This window comes from Brachyhypopomus gauderio, chromosome 13 (assembly GCF_052324685.1).
Source record: "Brachyhypopomus gauderio isolate BG-103 chromosome 13, BGAUD_0.2, whole genome shotgun sequence".
In the NCBI taxonomy this organism is placed as follows: Eukaryota; Metazoa; Chordata; class Actinopteri; order Gymnotiformes; family Hypopomidae; genus Brachyhypopomus; species Brachyhypopomus gauderio.
Window position 1 is genome coordinate 3,793,406 of NC_135223.1, and position 19,026 is coordinate 3,812,431.

The 19,026-nt window shown below is 44.7% G+C and overlaps 2 protein-coding genes across 3 annotated transcripts; one reads left to right on the plus strand and one right to left on the minus strand.

The window, feature by feature from the left end:
* Nucleotides 1-406: 406 nt before the first annotated feature.
* On the minus strand, nucleotides 407-10,172 carry atg9b (autophagy related 9B). 2 transcript variants are annotated; one of them, XM_076970353.1, is made up of 15 exons: nucleotides 10,022-10,172; nucleotides 9,157-9,305; nucleotides 8,978-9,023; nucleotides 8,595-8,657; nucleotides 8,291-8,461; nucleotides 6,841-6,982; nucleotides 5,876-6,624; nucleotides 5,008-5,161; nucleotides 4,608-4,787; nucleotides 4,114-4,371; nucleotides 2,468-2,649; nucleotides 1,991-2,093; nucleotides 1,605-1,689; nucleotides 1,210-1,387; nucleotides 407-950 (listed from the first exon to the last, which is right to left on the minus strand). In XM_076970353.1, the coding sequence occupies exons 2-14, from the start codon at nucleotides 9,263-9,265 to the stop codon at nucleotides 1,230-1,232; spliced, it is 2,400 nt and encodes a 799-aa protein (XP_076826468.1). In that variant the 5' UTR covers nucleotides 9,266-9,305; nucleotides 10,022-10,172; the 3' UTR covers nucleotides 407-950; nucleotides 1,210-1,229. The 2 variants fall into 2 exon arrangements, with proteins under 2 accessions (XP_076826468.1, XP_076826469.1); XM_076970354.1 differs by lacking the exon at nucleotides 10,022-10,172 and adding an exon at nucleotides 9,562-9,665.
* A 586-nt stretch (nucleotides 10,173-10,758) lies between these two features.
* Nucleotides 10,759-18,837, plus strand: abcb8 (ATP-binding cassette, sub-family B (MDR/TAP), member 8). Its single transcript, XM_076971152.1, has 16 exons — nucleotides 10,759-10,974; nucleotides 11,654-11,990; nucleotides 12,510-12,665; nucleotides 12,836-12,930; nucleotides 13,187-13,292; nucleotides 13,485-13,646; nucleotides 13,860-13,945; nucleotides 14,348-14,445; nucleotides 14,546-14,651; nucleotides 14,880-14,913; nucleotides 15,011-15,147; nucleotides 15,240-15,334; nucleotides 15,844-15,977; nucleotides 16,224-16,371; nucleotides 16,552-16,802; nucleotides 18,186-18,837. The coding sequence occupies exons 1-16, from the start codon at nucleotides 10,874-10,876 to the stop codon at nucleotides 18,267-18,269; spliced, it is 2,130 nt and encodes a 709-aa protein (XP_076827267.1). The 5' UTR covers nucleotides 10,759-10,873; the 3' UTR covers nucleotides 18,270-18,837.
* Nucleotides 18,838-19,026: the final 189 nt, after the last annotated feature.

Consider the following 19,026-nt stretch of genomic DNA (forward strand, 5'->3'; position numbering starts at 1 on the left):
ACTAGTGGTTCAATTACATGCTCTTGTTATTTCTGTTTTCCTTAATATTTACGCTACCTCTGTTTTAATAGTTGTTAAATGTTTTAATTATCCCATAGCAAATGTTCTAGTTTCACAATGTATTAAATTTGGACAGTAAAATGTTGAGATAGGTTGAGAGTTACATTAACCAGAACTTGGTTCGAGAAACACCAAATGATGAATCGTGTCCAGAACTTGTAAATGTCAGCACCTCTGTAAAGTAAAATTGTAGAATTAAAGTAAAATTACATTTGCTCTGATGCTTGAAACAGAGACATGGCATCTTACACTTCACGAGATCTGTGAATACGTTCAGTGTTCTTGTTCATCTCAAACAGGCTGAGGAACTCAGTGCCTTTGATGAGTCACAGATGCAAAATGATACGGATTGAAGACACAAGCAGCATTTCCATTACAGGCACTGATAAACATACCAGGTGATGTCAGGTAGGGGTTTTCTGTTCCTGTCTTTCTTTTTTTTTTTACATTGAGGAGAAATGTTCACAAAACAAAATATTTACTGTCAGGGCATCACACACAATGAAGTAATACAAGCAATATACTAGTGTTTTGATCAGTGATTTATACCCAAAGGGCGGCGCTCCACGCGCACGCCTGATTTGACATTCGCCATCAAGCTGACATTTCTAGCATCACTGAAGCCCTTGAATGCGAAACACAGCTAAGGGCTCGAAACAAACACCCGCACAAATCAAGCTAGAAGGCAGTCCTCCGGACAAAACGTACTTGTGATTAAACGAGGCGAGGGGCGAGGCAGGAGACGTACCGCGCGGCCTGGACCGGCGCGGCCCCCCCGGGGCTGGAAGACACGGCGAAGGTTCGGACCCCAGGGCCGCCCCGTGCGTTTGATCAAAAAGCCTCCGACTAGACTAAGGTCACCACGTTCTTCCTAAAAACGAATGCAAAGACTGCAAATAGAGAAACAGGGAGAGGAAAGGCAGGGCATGGGTTAACACAGCAGTGCCGAGCTGATGATAAATCAGTACAAAATCAGTACGTTAAGACTTTGAGCACCAGTACTGTGTTTAGGATTCACATATGGTTTGGTGAAATGATGCACGGAGTCCTCTGAAGAGTGGATGAATGAGAATGAGGGACAGACACACGGACAGACAGCGAGATGGCGTCTGGTATGTTTGCCTCAGAGACGTTTGGTGGGGAACACACCCTAGGAACTGTAAGGCACTTCAGCTGCTCCCCCTGCTGGTCTGACTCTGGTCCAGCACGGAGCTGTTGTTGATTTCCTCTTCCTCCTCCTCCTCCTCCTCTGTCCACCCTCCCAGCCGGAGAGGGCTAGGCACGGCCAGGCTGGCTGTGTGGATCGTCTGCGTCGGAGGTCCCGGCGCTGGACAGGAAGTGAGGATTCATTATTCTCCATCCCATCTTTGCTCATTACCGTTCTAGGAGTATTCGACAGCTACGGTTGATTTCTCAGGCCAAAGATGCAGTACACCAAGATCGTGGTCACTATGGGCTCTGGTCACTTCAAATTAAAAGTCCTCAAAGCCTTATTCATGATCAATGTGTTTTTAAAGTGTGTTCAGTTGAAATACAAGATATACCTGCACTGGCAGCCAAGTCCCTCATGGGCACAGGAGGCTGTAAGAGGCCTGGTCCACGCTGAGACTGGAACTTCTGCTGGTGGACCTACAAAACACATGAGTCACGCCCACAACATCCATATATCAGAACAGTAATAGAGCCAATGGAGTTGGTAAAACGGATGCAATGATATTAACGACCAACACTGCTACTACAGATATTTAGGTGCTTTCTTGACATGTGTCCATAAAAGGGAGGTTATGCATTTCATACAACATTAAGAGGAGCAAAACTGGGCCACAATGGGGTTAAACAAACTACAATTTATCAATGGACCCTTACAATGCTCTTCGGCTTCCTGTGCAGTCTGCAGTACACCATAACGGCTTTCTAACGAGACTCTTACCTCGTGCATGTATATGGCATGCAGGCTCATCTCTGCAGAGGCAAACTCAGACAGCAGGGCTGAGCTGGACTGGCCCAACAGCCTGGAGTCGCTGGCAGACATGCTAATTTAAAACAGAGATGGATGAGCCAATTAGCTGCAGTTTCACCCTGATAAGGGCCAATCAGCGATGCTGCTTAATTTCCATAACTTTTCCCCCTAATGACAGAGAATTACTGTTTCATTGTACAAATGAAAATCAATTCTTCAGTTCGAAGCTAATTATTTAGTTATTAGCATTGCAGTTTTAATTCCTATTTAATTAGCCAATTACTCAAATGACACAGAGCTATTGCCTTAATTTGGCTTAAAATAAACAACCCTGGTAGGCTAGCTGTCTGCAGAGAGACAGAACATCTAATCCAACCATTGTTGCCTGCGTGATTACTTTTAATAACTGCACACACTGTTGTCAGGGTGATAGGCGGGGGGGGTCACCTGTTGGCGACGGCGTGGTCGCCGCGGTGGGTGACGCCGTCATGATGGTGGGAGTGCAGGAGGTGGTGGGAGTGGGCGTGGCCAGCATGGGGCTGCTGGGAGGAGGAAATGCCACGGCGACCACGGCCGGCCACACCTGTCAGCACTGGGTGAGCCAGCACACTAGCCAGGAGACTGTCGGGCTGCAGTGGGGTCACAACGACACACAGGTGTTGTAATCAGACACCGAATCAGACAGAGGCCAGTGGTAATCAGACACAGAATCAGACAGAGGGCAGTGTAGTCAGACACAGAATCAGACCTACGGCAGTGGTAATCAGACAAAGAATCAGACAGAGGGCAGTGTAGTCAGACACAGAATCAGACATAGGGAAGTGGTAATCAGACACAGAATCAGACAGAGGGCAGTGTAGTCAGACACAGAATCAGACATAGGCCAGCGGTAATCAGAAACAGAAATAAACACAGGGAGAAACCAGACGGAAATAATGCAGGGAGAGATTAGATGGAGCTGAAGGGATTCAAGTCCCAGCCTGTTGTAGGCTGAACGTGTGACTCACAGCCCATGAAATTACCAACCAAGCTACAAGCAGTCTCTCTGGAAGAAAATATCCAGAAACATGTTCTCATATTGTGATGTAGATTGAACAGAAAAGGTTTTCTATAGCTTACATGGGGGGGGAATCATTTTTATTAAGGTTTACACAAGTGATTCTCCACGTTTGGGTCGCGGACGGCTTGTAAAAAAAATTAATATGCTACTCTTCTAATTTAGTACTCATCTTTTATCTTGAAAAAAGACAGAGGCACATGTCAGGGCTCCAAACTGTGACTAAAATGGTTGCAATCCCGACCATAAATATTAATTTGCGAGTAATATAATTATTTCACTCGCCAGTGGCGACAGGTACAACAGCATTATTATTTTATTGGTGAGGATTTTTTTTGGAAAAATATCCACCATTTTCTTTTGAGTTTGTATTGTAAAAGTTAAACGATATGCTGTACACTCCTTTATAACTGTACATAGTTAATTTTAATGGAATCAAAAGTCACTCGTATGCATACTAGGAAACTTGGTAAAGTTCGTTTCACGTTCGCATATTCGGAATTCTTTCTTCAATACCTTTAATTTACAAGTGCCAAAATATGCGTCTAATTCCAAATATGCAAACATGACACCAACTTAACCCCAGTTACAAGGAAGAGAAAGACATCAGGCATGTTGAACAACAGAGATCTTAAATAACAGCTGACCTGATGTGAATGTTGCAATGCTTATTAGTTTGTATATTATTATGACACCTAGATAAAGTTATTGACGCCTGATTTTTTTCCTTTTAGGACCTGCTGGCTCCTTGAGTAATTTTTTTTGTCTGGGGTTATGACATTTGTACTGTATAAAGCTGAGAACATTTGGGTCCCGGGCTGAGACCAGTTGAGAACCCCTGGTTTACACCACCCAATGTAACAGAAACCAAAAAAACTTTGAGAACCTCAGTCTATAAGGACATTCCACACAGAAATGGAGATTTGTGGCAAAGCTGTAAATACTAATTAACCTCTAGGATCAGTTAGCACCATCGGATCAACCATCAGCAAGCCCGGCACACACCGCCCAACACACACACGGACGTGGGACTCACCGCGGTGGTGGCGGACTCATTGGAGAACAGGGAGGTGCAGAGTGGCGCCTCGGAGAGGAGGAGCTGGGCAGAGGGGAGGAGCTGGGTGGAGGGCGTGTCCTGCTGCACCTTCTCCCGCACATGGCTGATGAAGACGGAGCTGTCCTGTGGAGGCTGCCAGCGCGGGTTCTTCAGGGTGAAGTGCATGAGCGACAGCTCCGTCTTGCCGTTCTCCGCCTGCTGGTAGACGGAGGCCTCCGTCTGGCCCTCCGACATCCACTGGGCAGGAGACAAGACACGTCAAACTGTGATCGACCTGGAGAAGCTACAACTGCACGTATCACACATTGGTACTTTACAAGTTAGGACTTAAAGACTTGAGGTCTAGCACTGGCTTCAGAACTTCTGAATCACTCTCAAATCACCCACTCTTCTCTCTCTCTCTCTCTCTCTCTCTCACTCACTCACACACACACACACTAAATCAAAAGGCCATATACTACAGCCATGCAGACCTGTGGGTTGCCATGACGGCGGACGTCCATCTGAGCGAAGGAGCAGATGTCGCCGACGCCCACCACCTCCACGGTGAAGTTGCGGAAGAAGTCGATGATCTCCAGGGACTTGTTCCGCAGGAGGAAGATGAGGATGAAGGGCGTGACGATGGGGCTCAGCAGCTCCTCCAGTATGAACACCTGCAGGAACCCAGCACCAAAACCCCTGACTCGCATCTTCACAGGAAATCACCAAATGACTAATGACCGTGCGGCGAAGATGACCGACATTAAACCAAAACCGACAAACAAAAACAACAACTATTCCTAAATACAACCAAACATCCCAAACTTCCAGTGATTCTGGTGGTGGTGGTGGTGATGATGATGATGATGATGATGATGAGTAACGGGCTCTCACCGCTTTGTACTGGAAGAGCTGGGCCATCTCGTCTCGCGTCTCACTCTTGTGAGCGCTGCCCTTCCAGTGGTCCGGCATGTAGTGGATGTGGGCCAGGACACACTGTAACAGCTGCTCCGGGCACCACACCATATGCTCGTCCGGGATAAAGGACCTGAGAGAAACCACACACCATGTAATACACATCCAAGGCCATCGCACTGCTGCTGAGACCACATCAACAGTGTAATAACCCTTTTATTCACTACTAATCATAATTATCATAATTATTATTATTATTATTATTACAGAACTCTCTACCGTGTTTTTAAAGTTAAGAAAATACCTAGTCTGAGTCTAGTCTAGTTGTTACAGAAAATGTGGCCTTAGCATTCTGCCAAAACTGCTAAACCATGTGCACATCAGGTTCAAGAGAAACCTCACCCAGACCAGCATCTACTGGAAGTTTTTGACTTTTGAAATGGCACAACTACTGGGTTTAGTTCACGTGCATGTGTGCCTTAACCCACATGATGCAAGAACACAGCAACCGCACGTAGTAAAAATAAGAAAAGGCGATCTTCTGGCGTTAACTCTAAACTCATCTAGGGTAGTGACAGTGAAAATGGATTTTCAATTGCTTGTTTCCGTTGGCAAAGATTTTACATTGCTGCTAAAATGTCATTTGCATAAACTGTAAACTCTCTAAAGCGATTCTGGGTAAAACATTGCGACTGCTATCATTTTTTCTGCAGGACCAATTATAAACAAATCGATGGCTTTAATTAAGAAAATCAGCCGATGACCTATTTCTGAGACGCTGAAGCTCACAGAGAGCTGAAAGCCCCTCCCCCTCGTGCAGGACCCGCCGGCGACGGTGATGACTCACCTGGTGATGGTGATGACCACGCCCAGCACGGTGATGGCAGTGAGTATGTGCTGCACGGTCAGCACGTCCTCGTCGTAGACGGTGAGCGCGATCAGCACGGCGAGCACGGAGCCGGAGAAGAACGCCACGTTCCTCGCCAGCACGGCCAGCAGCGGCGACACGAAGGCGTTCATGTACCGGGCGGCGGGCTTGTACCCGCGGCCCATCCTGCCTTGCAGCTCGTGGTCCAGCTCGTTGAAGTGACGCAGGTAGAGGCGTCCGTAGAGGGACCATCGCCGCGCCCCCAGGCTGCCCGGCTCGCGCTTGATCACCTCGGCGTAGCTGAAGAACGCGTACAGCACCTGCCAGACCAGCACGAAGGGGCAGAGCAGTAGATTGGCCACGCCCACCAGCAGGATGACGCGGCTGAGCTGGCGAGACAGCTCCAGGCGGTTCCCCGCCCGCTTGTACTTGGGATGCAGGTTCCACTTGTTCTGGAAGAGCGAGCCAGGCCCCCAGAAGAGGATGAGCTCGAAGTTGTACTTCAGGCCCTGGGTGAGGAAGACCACGTCGCCGAGGAAGGGCAGACGCAGGCGCACGGGCAGCAGGGACTTGTTGATCATGGCCACGGTGTAGTTCTTGAAGCGCAGGATGCGGTGGTAGATGTCCAGCTCGGTCAGCTCCTTCTTGTGGATACAGATCTGCTGCTCGCGCTGCAGGCTGATCAGCCGGCCCTGCACCTCCTGCCAGCTGAAGTTGCACAGCTCGTCCTGTCGGGGAACGGTTCACAAAGGCACGGCGGTGACTCGCGGCTCTCGCTCGCGCTCCGGGCGTTCGTTCGGTTCGCGGGCGTTTCGCAATCGAACCGCGCGCGACGGTTATGCGGGTGTTCCGCCGAGACGTTTCTCTGAGCGTTTCTACTGCGTGGCTCGTCCGTTTGGTTCGTTCACACAAGCAAGTCGGCGAAAGCAGCATGCTTCACTTACCATCCTGATCTTCAGGGCTTTTGTGTAAAACTGACGGATCTCCCAGTAGCTCAGGACATTGCAGATCACCTTCCCCAGACGATAGATCCAGAAGATGGCCGCCATTATGAGAAGGAAAATGATCCAGCTGTTGCCTTGGATCCTGACCAGAAAAGGCGGATTGTGATTGGTTGACCTCATCGTGTTGGGAAATGTTTACCAATCTACTCTGCACTTCACTCAGTGACCTGATGGACACCGCCAGCTTCAGGGGACCAGGAGTTTATGAGATCCCTAGATCCTCAATGCCCATGTTACAGACACCACCAATACTGACATAATACTGACCACACAAGCACCAACCTCCTCCGATGTGTAAGGAGTGCCTGTGTGTTAGTGGGGGACCTGATCACTTTTATATCCTGGCAACAAGAATTCCACTGAAAGCCCACATTACAAATCTTTGCTCTGTAAACTTCGGGGATGTAAAGAAAGTGTGTTTTCATCTGCTGACTCTGTCTTCCTTTAATACTCAGTAGGCAGAACATCAAGAACCTCGGTGGCACAAACTGTTCTCACACACACACACACACACACACACACACACACACACACACACACACACGCATTTCCTCTGGACCAGTCGGGCCACGACCACATCAACACAAAACAAACATTGCTGCTGGAAGCCACTTTAGCCAGCAGGCCAAAAGTGAGGATGGCTGGTGCAGAGAATAGATGAATATTAAGTAAACAGCAGGACAATAAATAAACAAGCAAAGCAGATCTTCCCAGAATCGGTTATGAACTGTCCTTTCCATCTCAGTGACACAGAAATAGCAAGCTCTGAGAAAGCAACTTCTGCCTGCCGGTGTTGCAACCAAGGGGTCTGTTTACGGTGTAAGTATGTGCAGATCATACCAGGCCTGCCAAGGACAGAGCTGGATGAAACACTGTGTAACGATGAGTGCCAAAGAAACTGGCTCTCGGCTCTCGACAGGATCCCACAACTAAAGCAAATTGATCCATGAAAAAAAAGGATCTTGCTTGGTCCCTTCAGTAAAAAAGACTTTTAATTACCAACAATAAAGCCTGAACTCTCAAAACCAGACCACAGGAAATACATCAAAACAACATACCACTCTAGTGTCATTTAACCAAATAAGCCAAACACAGAACCTTTTCTCTCATTTCTCTTGTACTCATCCTGCTGTCAATCATCACTCTCTATTTTGCCCACTCACTCCATCTGATCTCTTCCAAACATGGCTTATTACTCAGTTATTAATCTTAGTTTATTACACGCTAACAAATGTGAATTGTTCAGCAGCTCGATATAAATGAATTTCAGCCGTAGGGCTTTAAGAGGTTCAGTTAACTGTGTCATATAGGAAAGGTAAAACGCTAGATACCCAAGCCATGCTCACTGAGATCCTCACACGTGAACGTTGGTCTGCTGTCCATCACATACCTCTCCATGCACTGCTGGCTGGGTAGGATGGCATCAGGCAGTGTGACCTTACTCCTGTCCAGCGGGTTGAGACTCTGGCCAGTGTGGTTGACAGCACGGTTGGCAAACAGCACATCGTACTCCACACAATTGAACAGAAAGGTTGTAAATGTGACCACAAACAGGAACTGCCTGGATGGGGAGGGAGTCCAAACAAAGCAAACAATTTGCGTTCATATATTTACACATTTGCTTCTCAAATCAAACGCGGCAGGCTTTTATCTGGGTTACACTTGCATGCAACACAAAAACAACATGTACTTACACGAGTTCAAAGAACTCTGATAACATCATGCACGCAAAGCCATTCTTCTGATGGAAATGATAAATGTGAGCATATTTATTAAGGAATCAGACCGATTCATTTAGTACAATCACTGCTGCTGTGACAAGAGTTTAGACTTAATGCCAATGTTACTTAGACATGAACACTTTCAGATTACACCTGTTCTCTTTATAAATTACAGTACAGTACAGAATCAATACTTTTTGTGGATTAAATGTGTGTCACAGGACTGCAACTAAATATCACAGAACACACTCCACTTTCTGGAGATCAAATGTTTCTGATCTCCAAAATGGCTTAAATACAAACTCATGCTAATCAAAAAACTAGTAAAACATCAAAGACATTCAGTGAGAAAGGATATTCTAGTGAAGAAATTGTCAAGGTTCTTGATATGATGCCAGGAATCTAAAAATCGAAGGAAGAAAAGTTCAATCAGATGCCATAATATGTGCATTAAATGTTGCGTATAGACTCCTCTCGGATGCAATCGAGTGCTTTTATTGGTTTTAGGGAAACAAATGACGCGATGTGGCAGTACCTCGCAGCCCCTCTGGAACGTGAATCAGCAAGTCCTCCTCTCCCGGAGGTGAATCCTCCTCGTAGTCATCTATTCTCTGGTACTCCTGGTAGGCTTCAAAATCAGCCATTGTGCTTTATATTCATCCTCTACACAGCTCACGACAGGTCCTTATGGGAAACACGGTAAATGAACCGTAGTTACAGTGGAAGGGAGAATAATCTCACGTTCACGTCTACCCAGACAGACAACATGCGTGCAGGCACATCTCGTTCCTCGGGGTAACTGGTAGATAGCCAAACCAAAAACATCACCATTGAAATATGAACTCCAATCCTCAGTTATTTGTGTAACGTGGCTGTGTGATCTTCTATCAGTTGGTTAACATTTCATAAGATAAATGACCACTGGAAGTCTAACACTCACCGGGATAACGAACTATTTCCTACAACAGACCGCTGAGAAATGAGAAGAGCAGTTGATTCACCCTAAGATGTGACTTTACCATGACAGGACAAGACAGTGTGTGTTCAGCTGTAATAATATAGCTAGTCAGGCTAGTCAGCTATCTAAAATTAGACGCACTCTCACCAGAAATAGTTTATATATTAATTTAATATTGTAACTTTTGCAATCAATGGCCGTTTAACCTGCCAAAACCATCACACAGGGGTCTACGCTAGCGTGGGGCGCTAGCTGGCTACTAGCCACGTTAGCATACCAGCCGACTACCCTAGCAGCGCTAGCTGTCCGTCAAGCTGCCCCTTAGACCACAGATTATTCACGTACATCAACGTTTATTGGGGTCTGTTACAAAAATAAAACTATTTTGACCAGCTGGTTGACGGACAGTTGTGCCGAGTTCAGCAGACGCCGAAGCGCTTACCATCCGACCACGAACGGCTCTCGTGCGCTCCTCAACAAAAACACGAATGTCAACAAAACACCCCTGACGTCACTTCGTTTTCTGCCTACGCAATTTCCCGTGTGCGCACGTGAGGCGGGCGCGTGAGCGGTGTCGTCGCCGCGCGCGCGCGCGCTGCTGGGCTTCACGCGAACTCGTGTCGCGCGCCTGAACTTTTTCACGTCTAATGTCTCCTGTGTGCCCATTACAGTCTGTTCAACGCCAAGGATTTTGACCACCGTTTAATACTGAATGCTGTTTTTGCTCGCGGATCGTCCCTTTTGTGTGCCTTCGTTGTAAACATATTTTGTATCATTTATGATTCAATTTGTATAATTAATGATTAAAATTATTCTATTCAGTGTCACTTACTTAGGGAAGTGGCCATTGGTTCGCCCATAAATACCTGGGCCTAAATTTCTGTAAATATGCTTTTCAACAGACAATATTAAAAGCACTATGCAAATAAAATCAGATTTAATTGAATTGCACATTGCAGTGTTTTCAATGTGGTAAATCAAATAGCATGATAATAGCACGCTTCCAATTTATTGCAATATTAAATGTTGTCCATATCGTCCATCGGTTGATTAAGCATACACATCTTTACGCCTTTTAAGCATTTGCATTTTTACGAGAGGATTATGAAATACTCTCACACCTTTCTTTGGACATGACAGCTTTAACGCTGAGCCTTAAAATAAGACTGACTGGTGCATTCTGGGATTGTTTATAAATGGCGGCGCACAGTAAAATCTTTGTACTGTCTCCATTCTGAAAGTGTTAGGACTCAGACAGAATATATATTTGTTGTAATCACGACGGACACACATAATGTTTCTGTTGGTGCGCTGCAGTGGCCTGGCACACGGCTCGGGTGGACTGCTGCGTTCTGGCTGTACTAATATAAGGACCCTCCCTCTCCACTACAGCCGGTATGTCCTCCTCTTACCTGTACACACTGATCCTGAAATCACACCCGTTACAGGAGGTTTCAGTAAGTTAGAGAAAACACTTTGGCAGTCATGTGTCAAGGCATTTGAACTTTTAACGTGATGTTAAGTAGCTATGCAAGCTGCCTAGCTGGAAACAAGTCTAAAGGTATAAAGCAGTCTCTAGGGTGGCTCTGATACATCTCAACTTCTCCTGCCTGATTAACTAACTAATAATAATAATAATAATAATCTTTATTTGTATAGCACCTTTCATACATACATGCAACTCAAAGTGCTTTACAGTATAAATAAAAAGAAACATTAAAAGGAGATAGGACAAAAAGAAAATGTTAAAAGAAATTAAAGATAAAAATATTAAAATAACATAAAAAGTAAAAAAGTAAAGTAAATAAGATGATAATATAAAAAGGAAACAAACACAATGAAATAAAGTGACAAATTATAAAATAATAGACAACATAATGTAATAAGGTAAATAAGATTGAGAGTTTCTTAACTAAAAACAGATCTAAACAGGAATGTTTTTAGACTGTTCTTGAAACCATTCAGGGATGAAATGCCTCTGAACTAGTGTTGTATGGCCAGAATTGTTACCTGTCGCCCTCTAGCACTGATAAATGACCATGTGTTGTCTTACATGATCCTTATTGTCTTGTAGATATGGCCACACACCACAATGGCCCAACGTCCAGTTTTCAGCCAAGCACCCGAGGATTAGTTCATTTAAACGGATGTGGGCTCAAACTCAGAAAGTGCTCAAATCATTCACGCGATGGAGCCCCAGATCCCCCAAACTCGGATTAACGTTTGTGGTGGGACCGGCGGCGTTGACGGTCACTGCGAGACTGTTCGGCACCGCAGCGCACTGCCACGCCGATGTGAACAACAACCTTCCCGCGGAGGTCGACGCTAAGGAGAAGGTTCCGGAGTTCAGCTGGGCTGTCCTCTGGGAGTTCGTTCGGCCGCAACTGTTAGCCCTCATTGGGGCCATTATTGTAAGTATAACACAGAGTATCTAGCTGTTGCATGAGAACCTGTGCTCCCTGTCCTGGGATCTCTGGTTTCTGAGGACCAGTGTCCATCTTACAGGGAAATGTAATGGTTTAGATTAACTGTACTCAGTAGGGGTTACGGTAGAATTAGGGGACGAGGGTGTGGTTCATAATGCAAATATTATGTACAATACATGTAAGGCAATACTGTGTTAAGGTGGAATTTAAATTTACAACATCAAGACCTATGTTATTCCTTTTAGTTGCTGATAAAACCTTCCAATAATTCATTGAAGCCTTCTTAAATACTCTACTTGTTAATCAGAAAAGCATTCTGCATGCCAGAACATTTTCAAAAATAAAAGGTAAATGCATTTTACCGTTACAGATGGTGTGCAATAGCCTATTTTTTGATTCATGTACTGTGTTTGAAATCATTTATACATATTATGGCATGAAAATAGGGATAAAGGAAAACTAGAGTATTCACCATGTGTGTGACATTTGTCTGGCTGCTTATAGCTTGCATTTGGGGCAGCGGCTTTGAATATCCAGATTCCTCTAATGCTGGGTGACCTGGTCAATGTTGTCGCCCAACACCTAAGAGAGCATGCTGGGAATTACATGAGGGACATTCAAGCTCCTGCACTGAAGCTCCTGGGCCTGTATGGTCTACAGGTGAGATCAGACGTGATCAGGCTCCTCGGGACGTTCAGGACACAGATCAGAATCAAGTGTGATTAAAGATCATTTAAATCTGATCAAAAGGCAAATTTCAGCAGACGAGCATTGCAAAATAGTCAAGACATCAAATGGTGGCCCGTGTACTGATGTACTGTGTTTCTTAGGGTCTGCTGACCACTGGCTACATCGTCCTCCTGTCCAGAGTAGGGGAGAGAGTAGCTGCTAGCATGAGGAAGACTCTCTTCATGTCACTGATAAGGTTTTTCCTGCTGATCATCAGATTAATTCTTAATAAATGTGCCATTGATTATTTTATTATTGTTTTGAAAAGCCGAACACCACTAGTGATGTGGAAGGTGAAGGAATCAGTGTTTTCCGTCTTAAACGGAAGACCCAAGTTTGAGGAAAAAACAGATGACCAGAACGAAGACGATTTGGGAATATATGTGTGTGTGTGTGTGTGTGTGTGTGTGTGTGTGTGTGTGTGTGTGTATGTGATGTTCTTATTCTTGCAGACAAGATGTTGCGTTCTTTGATGCCAACAAGACGGGCCAACTTGTTAACCGCCTCACGGCTGACATTCAGGAGTTTAAATCCTCCTTCAAGTTGGTCGTCTCTCAGGTAAGTAATGGCTTCTCAGCTCGACCCCTTGCCCTCTTGGAGATAAGTTCTCCTTTTACCATTGAACCATTTGAGACAATGATGTAGATATTACGCACCAAATAAATGGCTGATATTTATTAGAACCTGCTGGCGTTCAGATGTGAAGGGGTTAACGTCCTCTGCTGTTCCTGGTGTCTGTGCTGTCGGCAGGGCTTACGAAGCATTACTCAGACTGTGGGCTGCCTTGCCTCGCTGTACATCATCTCACCAAAGCTGACGGGCCTGATGGTGGTCGTGCTGCCGTGTCTTGTAGGCGCCGGTGCCCTCATTGGCTCTTTCCTCCGCACGCTCTCCAGGAAAGCTCAGGAACAGGTAAACACAGGCCCACGACAACACAGCGGGGCTTGTGGGATATGTTGGGGGTGCCATAGCATCATATGTTTGAAACTTTTAATGCGAAAGTAGATAAGGCAAAGTTTCCGACGCTTCAGTGACTACCAGACACTTCTGCTTGGAGTAGTTTCTAGCTTCAAGTGCGTAGTGTGCAATGTTATTTGTAAATGAGATTCCTGTTATGACTCGTAGGTTGCGAAAGCTACCGGAGTGGCAGACGAGGCTCTTGGCAATGTGCGAACAGTGAGGGCCTTTGCCATGGAGGACCGAGAACTGGAGTGAGTTTTCCATTTTCCATTCCATTCAGTTCTGTTCCATCTTGGTTCATGTTACATGTTCTGCAGTAACAGCAGTGACTACCTGTAACAGAAGATTAAATGTCTAGCTTCCAATGACAGTTAGTTCCAGAGTGTATGATCCACTCTACATTCTAGGGCTTGCCGCTAGTGTTACTAGCTCTTTGGTTTACTTAAGCACCAACCTCAGTGTTGCAGAGCCAAAAACATGTTTGCTATTTTAAGCAATTTGTGAACTTAGACTTTGAAGTACGTAGTCAGTAATTGTGCTGCACAAGGTTATCATTGTCAAGAAGCTACTACTTGCTATTACCAGTTCTCAACATGTCAAATGTGGGTGTTGTCAGTGATCTGAAAGAAAGTGGTTGCCTGTGTCTGCTACAGGATGTACGCTAGAGAGGTGGAGAAGTCCGCTAGCATGAATGAAGCTTTAGGCACAGGCATTGCAGTGTTCCAAGGCCTGTCAAACATTGTATTAAACTGTGAGTGTGTACAGTACCTTTTAGAATAACATCCTAATATTACTGAAGAATGTTATTTTATTGAAGATTGTTTGAGTTTTCAATTTTCTTTTTCCATCAGGCATAGTCCTAGGCACTATTTTTGCTGGAGGGTCTTTGATGGCTAGCAATGACATGTCTCCGGGTGACCTAATGTCATTTTTGGTTGCTTCTCAGACAGTTCAGAGGTAGGCCTCTGACTACCACACCATCTAACTGCTGCTTCAGTATTCATTACTAATGGCCATAAAATGCATTATGTATAATGCTTGAAATTGTCGATTGAAGTGAATTAACAGATTAGATTTTTCTACTGATGAAAGTCAAACTTGTTTGGTTTTGGGGATCACATTTTTTTCTTGGGGTAGGCTGCTATTATTATTTTGAACGTCTTTGTCTTGTCTCATTCTCTCTAGATCTTTGGCCAGCATCTCCATTCTGTTTGGGCAGGTAATTGATGAATTCTAAACTGACCACATTGCTTTTCTATTAATCTTTATTACATTTATTAATCTATCTACTAATTGTGATCTGTCCTTTGCCTAAGATGGTACGGGGCATGAGTGCAGGAGCCCGTGTTTTTGAGTACCTCACTTTGGAACCAACCATTCCTCTGACAGGCGGGGGGAGTATCCCTCACAACTCTCTGACTGGAAGAGTGGACTTCCTGAACATCTACTTCAGGTAACCTGATCCCCCAGCTTTGTCTGTAGCAGGCATAATGCTGCAAAATCTTTGTGGAAACCTTTCAGTTCTGTTTCTGTTGTGTGTTGTAGCTACCCCACAAGACCTGGAAGTGAGATCCTCAGGAATTTCAACCTAACACTTCCTCCTTGTAAAACTGTGGCGATAGTTGGAGAATCTGGAGGAGGTAGCGCGATTACCCCCTTTAGTTAATTAAAGTTCAACCAAACGCAACGTTCTTCATTGTGCTTTTTACCATTCAGTGTCAACCACGGGAAGATGAGGCTGGGTTCCTCTCCAGGTTTCTTCCTCATAACTTCAAGGATCTTTTCTTGCCTTTGCCATCTTGGTTTGCCCATTAGGGACCTGGACCCGGATTCTCCATATATCTGATTACTGTAATGTTGCTTGGTGACTAAATGTGTTGTAAAGACTCCTATACACATACAGTTGAAAATGAGTTATATATATTGCGCTATATATATATATATTTAACTCAGAGTGCAGGCAGAAACCTAATCGTCACAACACAGAATATCTTTTGTATAAACAGTTTTAACACTATTCTTTATACTCAATGTGACATTTCCTTCTTTGACCCGTTGCACGTAATGATGCCACAACTATGGTGTGTTTGACTGATCGAGTGGTTGTGTTCATTATGCTGGATTTGTTTTCTGTCCGTGTTCGTCTCAGGTAAGTCCACTGCCGCTGCGTTACTGGAGCGTTTCTATGATCCAGACAGCGGCATGATAATGCTGGATGGCCTGGACATCAGGACGCTCGACCCGTCCTGGCTCAGGGGACACGTCATCGGATTCATTAGTCAGGCACGTCTCTTTACTATTTTACGAGAAAAAAATAATCAGTAAATGCAATTGTATGTCTACGTGCTGTGACAGCTGATGACTTCCTGCTGTATTTGGAAATGGGCGATCACATTTGTTCACCTCCAGAAACCTCTTTCAGCCTGGCACAGCGACCCCGATAGACATCACAATATCTGGCATCGGCTCTCCGTGCCTTTCACCGTCGGTATGCTTTGAGAAGCCAGTCATTGCCGGTGTTGATTGCAGGAGCCTGTGCTGTTCGGCGCCTCGGTGATGGAGAACATTCGCTTCGGAAAGCCTGGTGCCACAGACGCTGAGGTGATGTCGGCAGCCAAGCAGGCTAACGCTCACGGCTTCATCGCAGGCTTCCCCGACGGCTACGACACCGTAGTGGGTGAGTCCTGAACACCTGAGTACCTCAAAGAACATTATTAGAATATGCTAATTAAGGTTGGGAACCAGTGTACAGAGACTGGGTTGGGCCCTGTGTGAAGCTCTAGTGGTGGTTTGGTATAGGGCATTTTACATCTTATCCTGTGTACATTTCATATATACACATGTCCAACTGGTGCAGGTGAGCGGGGAGTGACTCTGTCAGGGGGCCAGAAGCAGAGAATCGCCATCGCCCGTGCACTCATCAAGAACCCCAGGGTCCTGATCCTGGACGAGGCCACAAGTGCGCTGGACGCCGAATCGGAGCGTGTGGTCCAGGAGGCGCTGGACAGGGCCACCACTGGGCGCACCGTCCTCGTCATTGCCCACCGCCTCAGCACCATCCAGGGGGCGGACGTCATCTGCGTCATGAGTAACGGCAGGGTGGTGGAGGTGAGGAGATGAGCCACACGTCTGCAGACGTTCTGATTCTGCGAGCCTGGTGGGCTCTGACCCTGAAGATCTGCTTGCTTTGAGCTAACTGATTTAACACATGGGCTGAGCACTAGTCCCTTCCCTTTAATGAGGTCTGGCAGAGAAGGTTAAACACCACACTGATGTGCTGCTGCCCTACAGGAACCATGTGTGATTGCCCTCATTTCATACTTAAATTATGAGATAGTCAAGATTCTAGTCTAGGACAATTTTTATTTCGCTATTTACTCTTGATGTAAGTTATATGGCTAACAAATGTGAAATTTTGTGTACAGTTTGTGAATTCTCTTGTGTTTTTGGAATATAACTGTAGGTAGCTATGGAGTTAGTATTCATTGTAGAGAAATGTTCACAGTGTTTGAGGAGGCAGAAGACTGGAAGTTCAGCTATGTATTTACACTCTCCAGCCACTTTATTAGCTACACCTTGCTAGTACCGGGTTGAACCCCCTTTTGCCTTCAGAACTGCCTTGATCCTTCGTGGCATAGATTCAACAAGATACTGCAAACATTCCTCAGAGAGTCTGGTCCATATTGACATGATAACATCACACAGTTGCTGCAGATTTGTCAGCTGCACATCCATGATGTGAATCTCCAATTCCACCACATCCCAAAGGTGCTCTATTGGATTGAGATCTGGTGACTGTGGAGGCCATTGTCGTGTTCAAGAAACCAGTCTGAGATGATTCATGCTTTATGACATGGTGCATTATCCTGCTGGAAGTAGCCATCAGAAGATGGGTACACTGTGGTCAAAAAAGGATGGATCGAACCAGTCTAGCCATTCTCCTCTGACTTCTGGCATCAACAAGGCATTTGTGCCCACAGAACTGCCGCTCAATGGATATTTCCTCTTTTTTGGACCATTCTCTGTAAACCCTAGAGATGGTTGTGCGTGAAAATCCCAGTAGATCAGCAGTTTCTGAAATACTCAGACCAGCCCGTCTGGCACCAACAACCATGCCACATTCAAAGTCACTTAAATCACCTTTCTTCCCCATTCTGATGCTCAGTTTGAACTGCAGCAGATCGTCTTGGCCATGTCTACATGCCTAAATGCACTGAGTTGCTGCCATGTGATTGGCTCATTTGACATTTGCGTTAATGAGCAGTTGAATAGGTGTACCTAATAAAGTGACCGGTAGGTGTATTTGAATGTTGTGATGTAAAATTGTGCTGTTGTAAAAGACTATACAAATAGGGCAGAAGATTATTACAAGATTATTACAAGAGTTTTATTACAAGAGTTGTAAAAGGCACTTGAAGCGCTCCTTTGGTGTTATTTCTTCATGATATTTCAGAACATTTTTAAATATTTGTTTATATTTTCCTTTGAAAGGCTGGAACTCACCTGGAGTTACTGAGTAAAGGAGGCCTGTATGCTGAACTAATAAGAAGGCAAAGATCCAATGGACAAAAATGACTCCAAGTGCAGCTCGGACAACTGCAGTGCGGTCCAGAGCACCATTACACTGGTCCAGTTCAGTTTACTGCATGTAAATGAGCTACATTACAAAATTACATGTGATTTAACAGGGACATTTAATAGGGTGCTTCACAATGTTTTGTTAAATTTTACTTCAAATAGATTGTGATAAGGAGATATGAATTATAGATTAAGCATTGTGAATGTACATTGTTTTTTTCTAACAACTATAAATATTTATGTATATCAATGTATAATAATTAATAGTTGTTCAAATGGGCATTTCATGAATAAAAGGAAACAGGAACTGAGACCTTTATCTGATATAACTTTTATTTAGTTAATATAATAGTTAATTTTAGTTAACACATTTAGTTAATATAAAAGTTCATATTATGACTGAGTTAGCAGTGTGCAACCCTCAAAGTTGAAATTAAACCAATATCACTGCTACTTGATGTTAAAAATTGTTAAGTAGTGCACATTGATTTTGTGATTTTAAATATTTTTTCCAATGTTTGTAAAGTTTGTTCATGTCCTACTGTCATTGTGTGAAAAATAAATTACCACACACCTCAGTAAATGAACAGCACTAGGAAATAGTTCAAGAAATTACTAAAGTTTCATTAACTGAAAATGTCATGACGCCATGTAATAACACATACAAAAAACTATGGCTGCATTTAAATAAGCATACTGGACAGCATAAGACAGTAGTTCTTTTAGGTATAACTATAAATACTACTGGTTATAT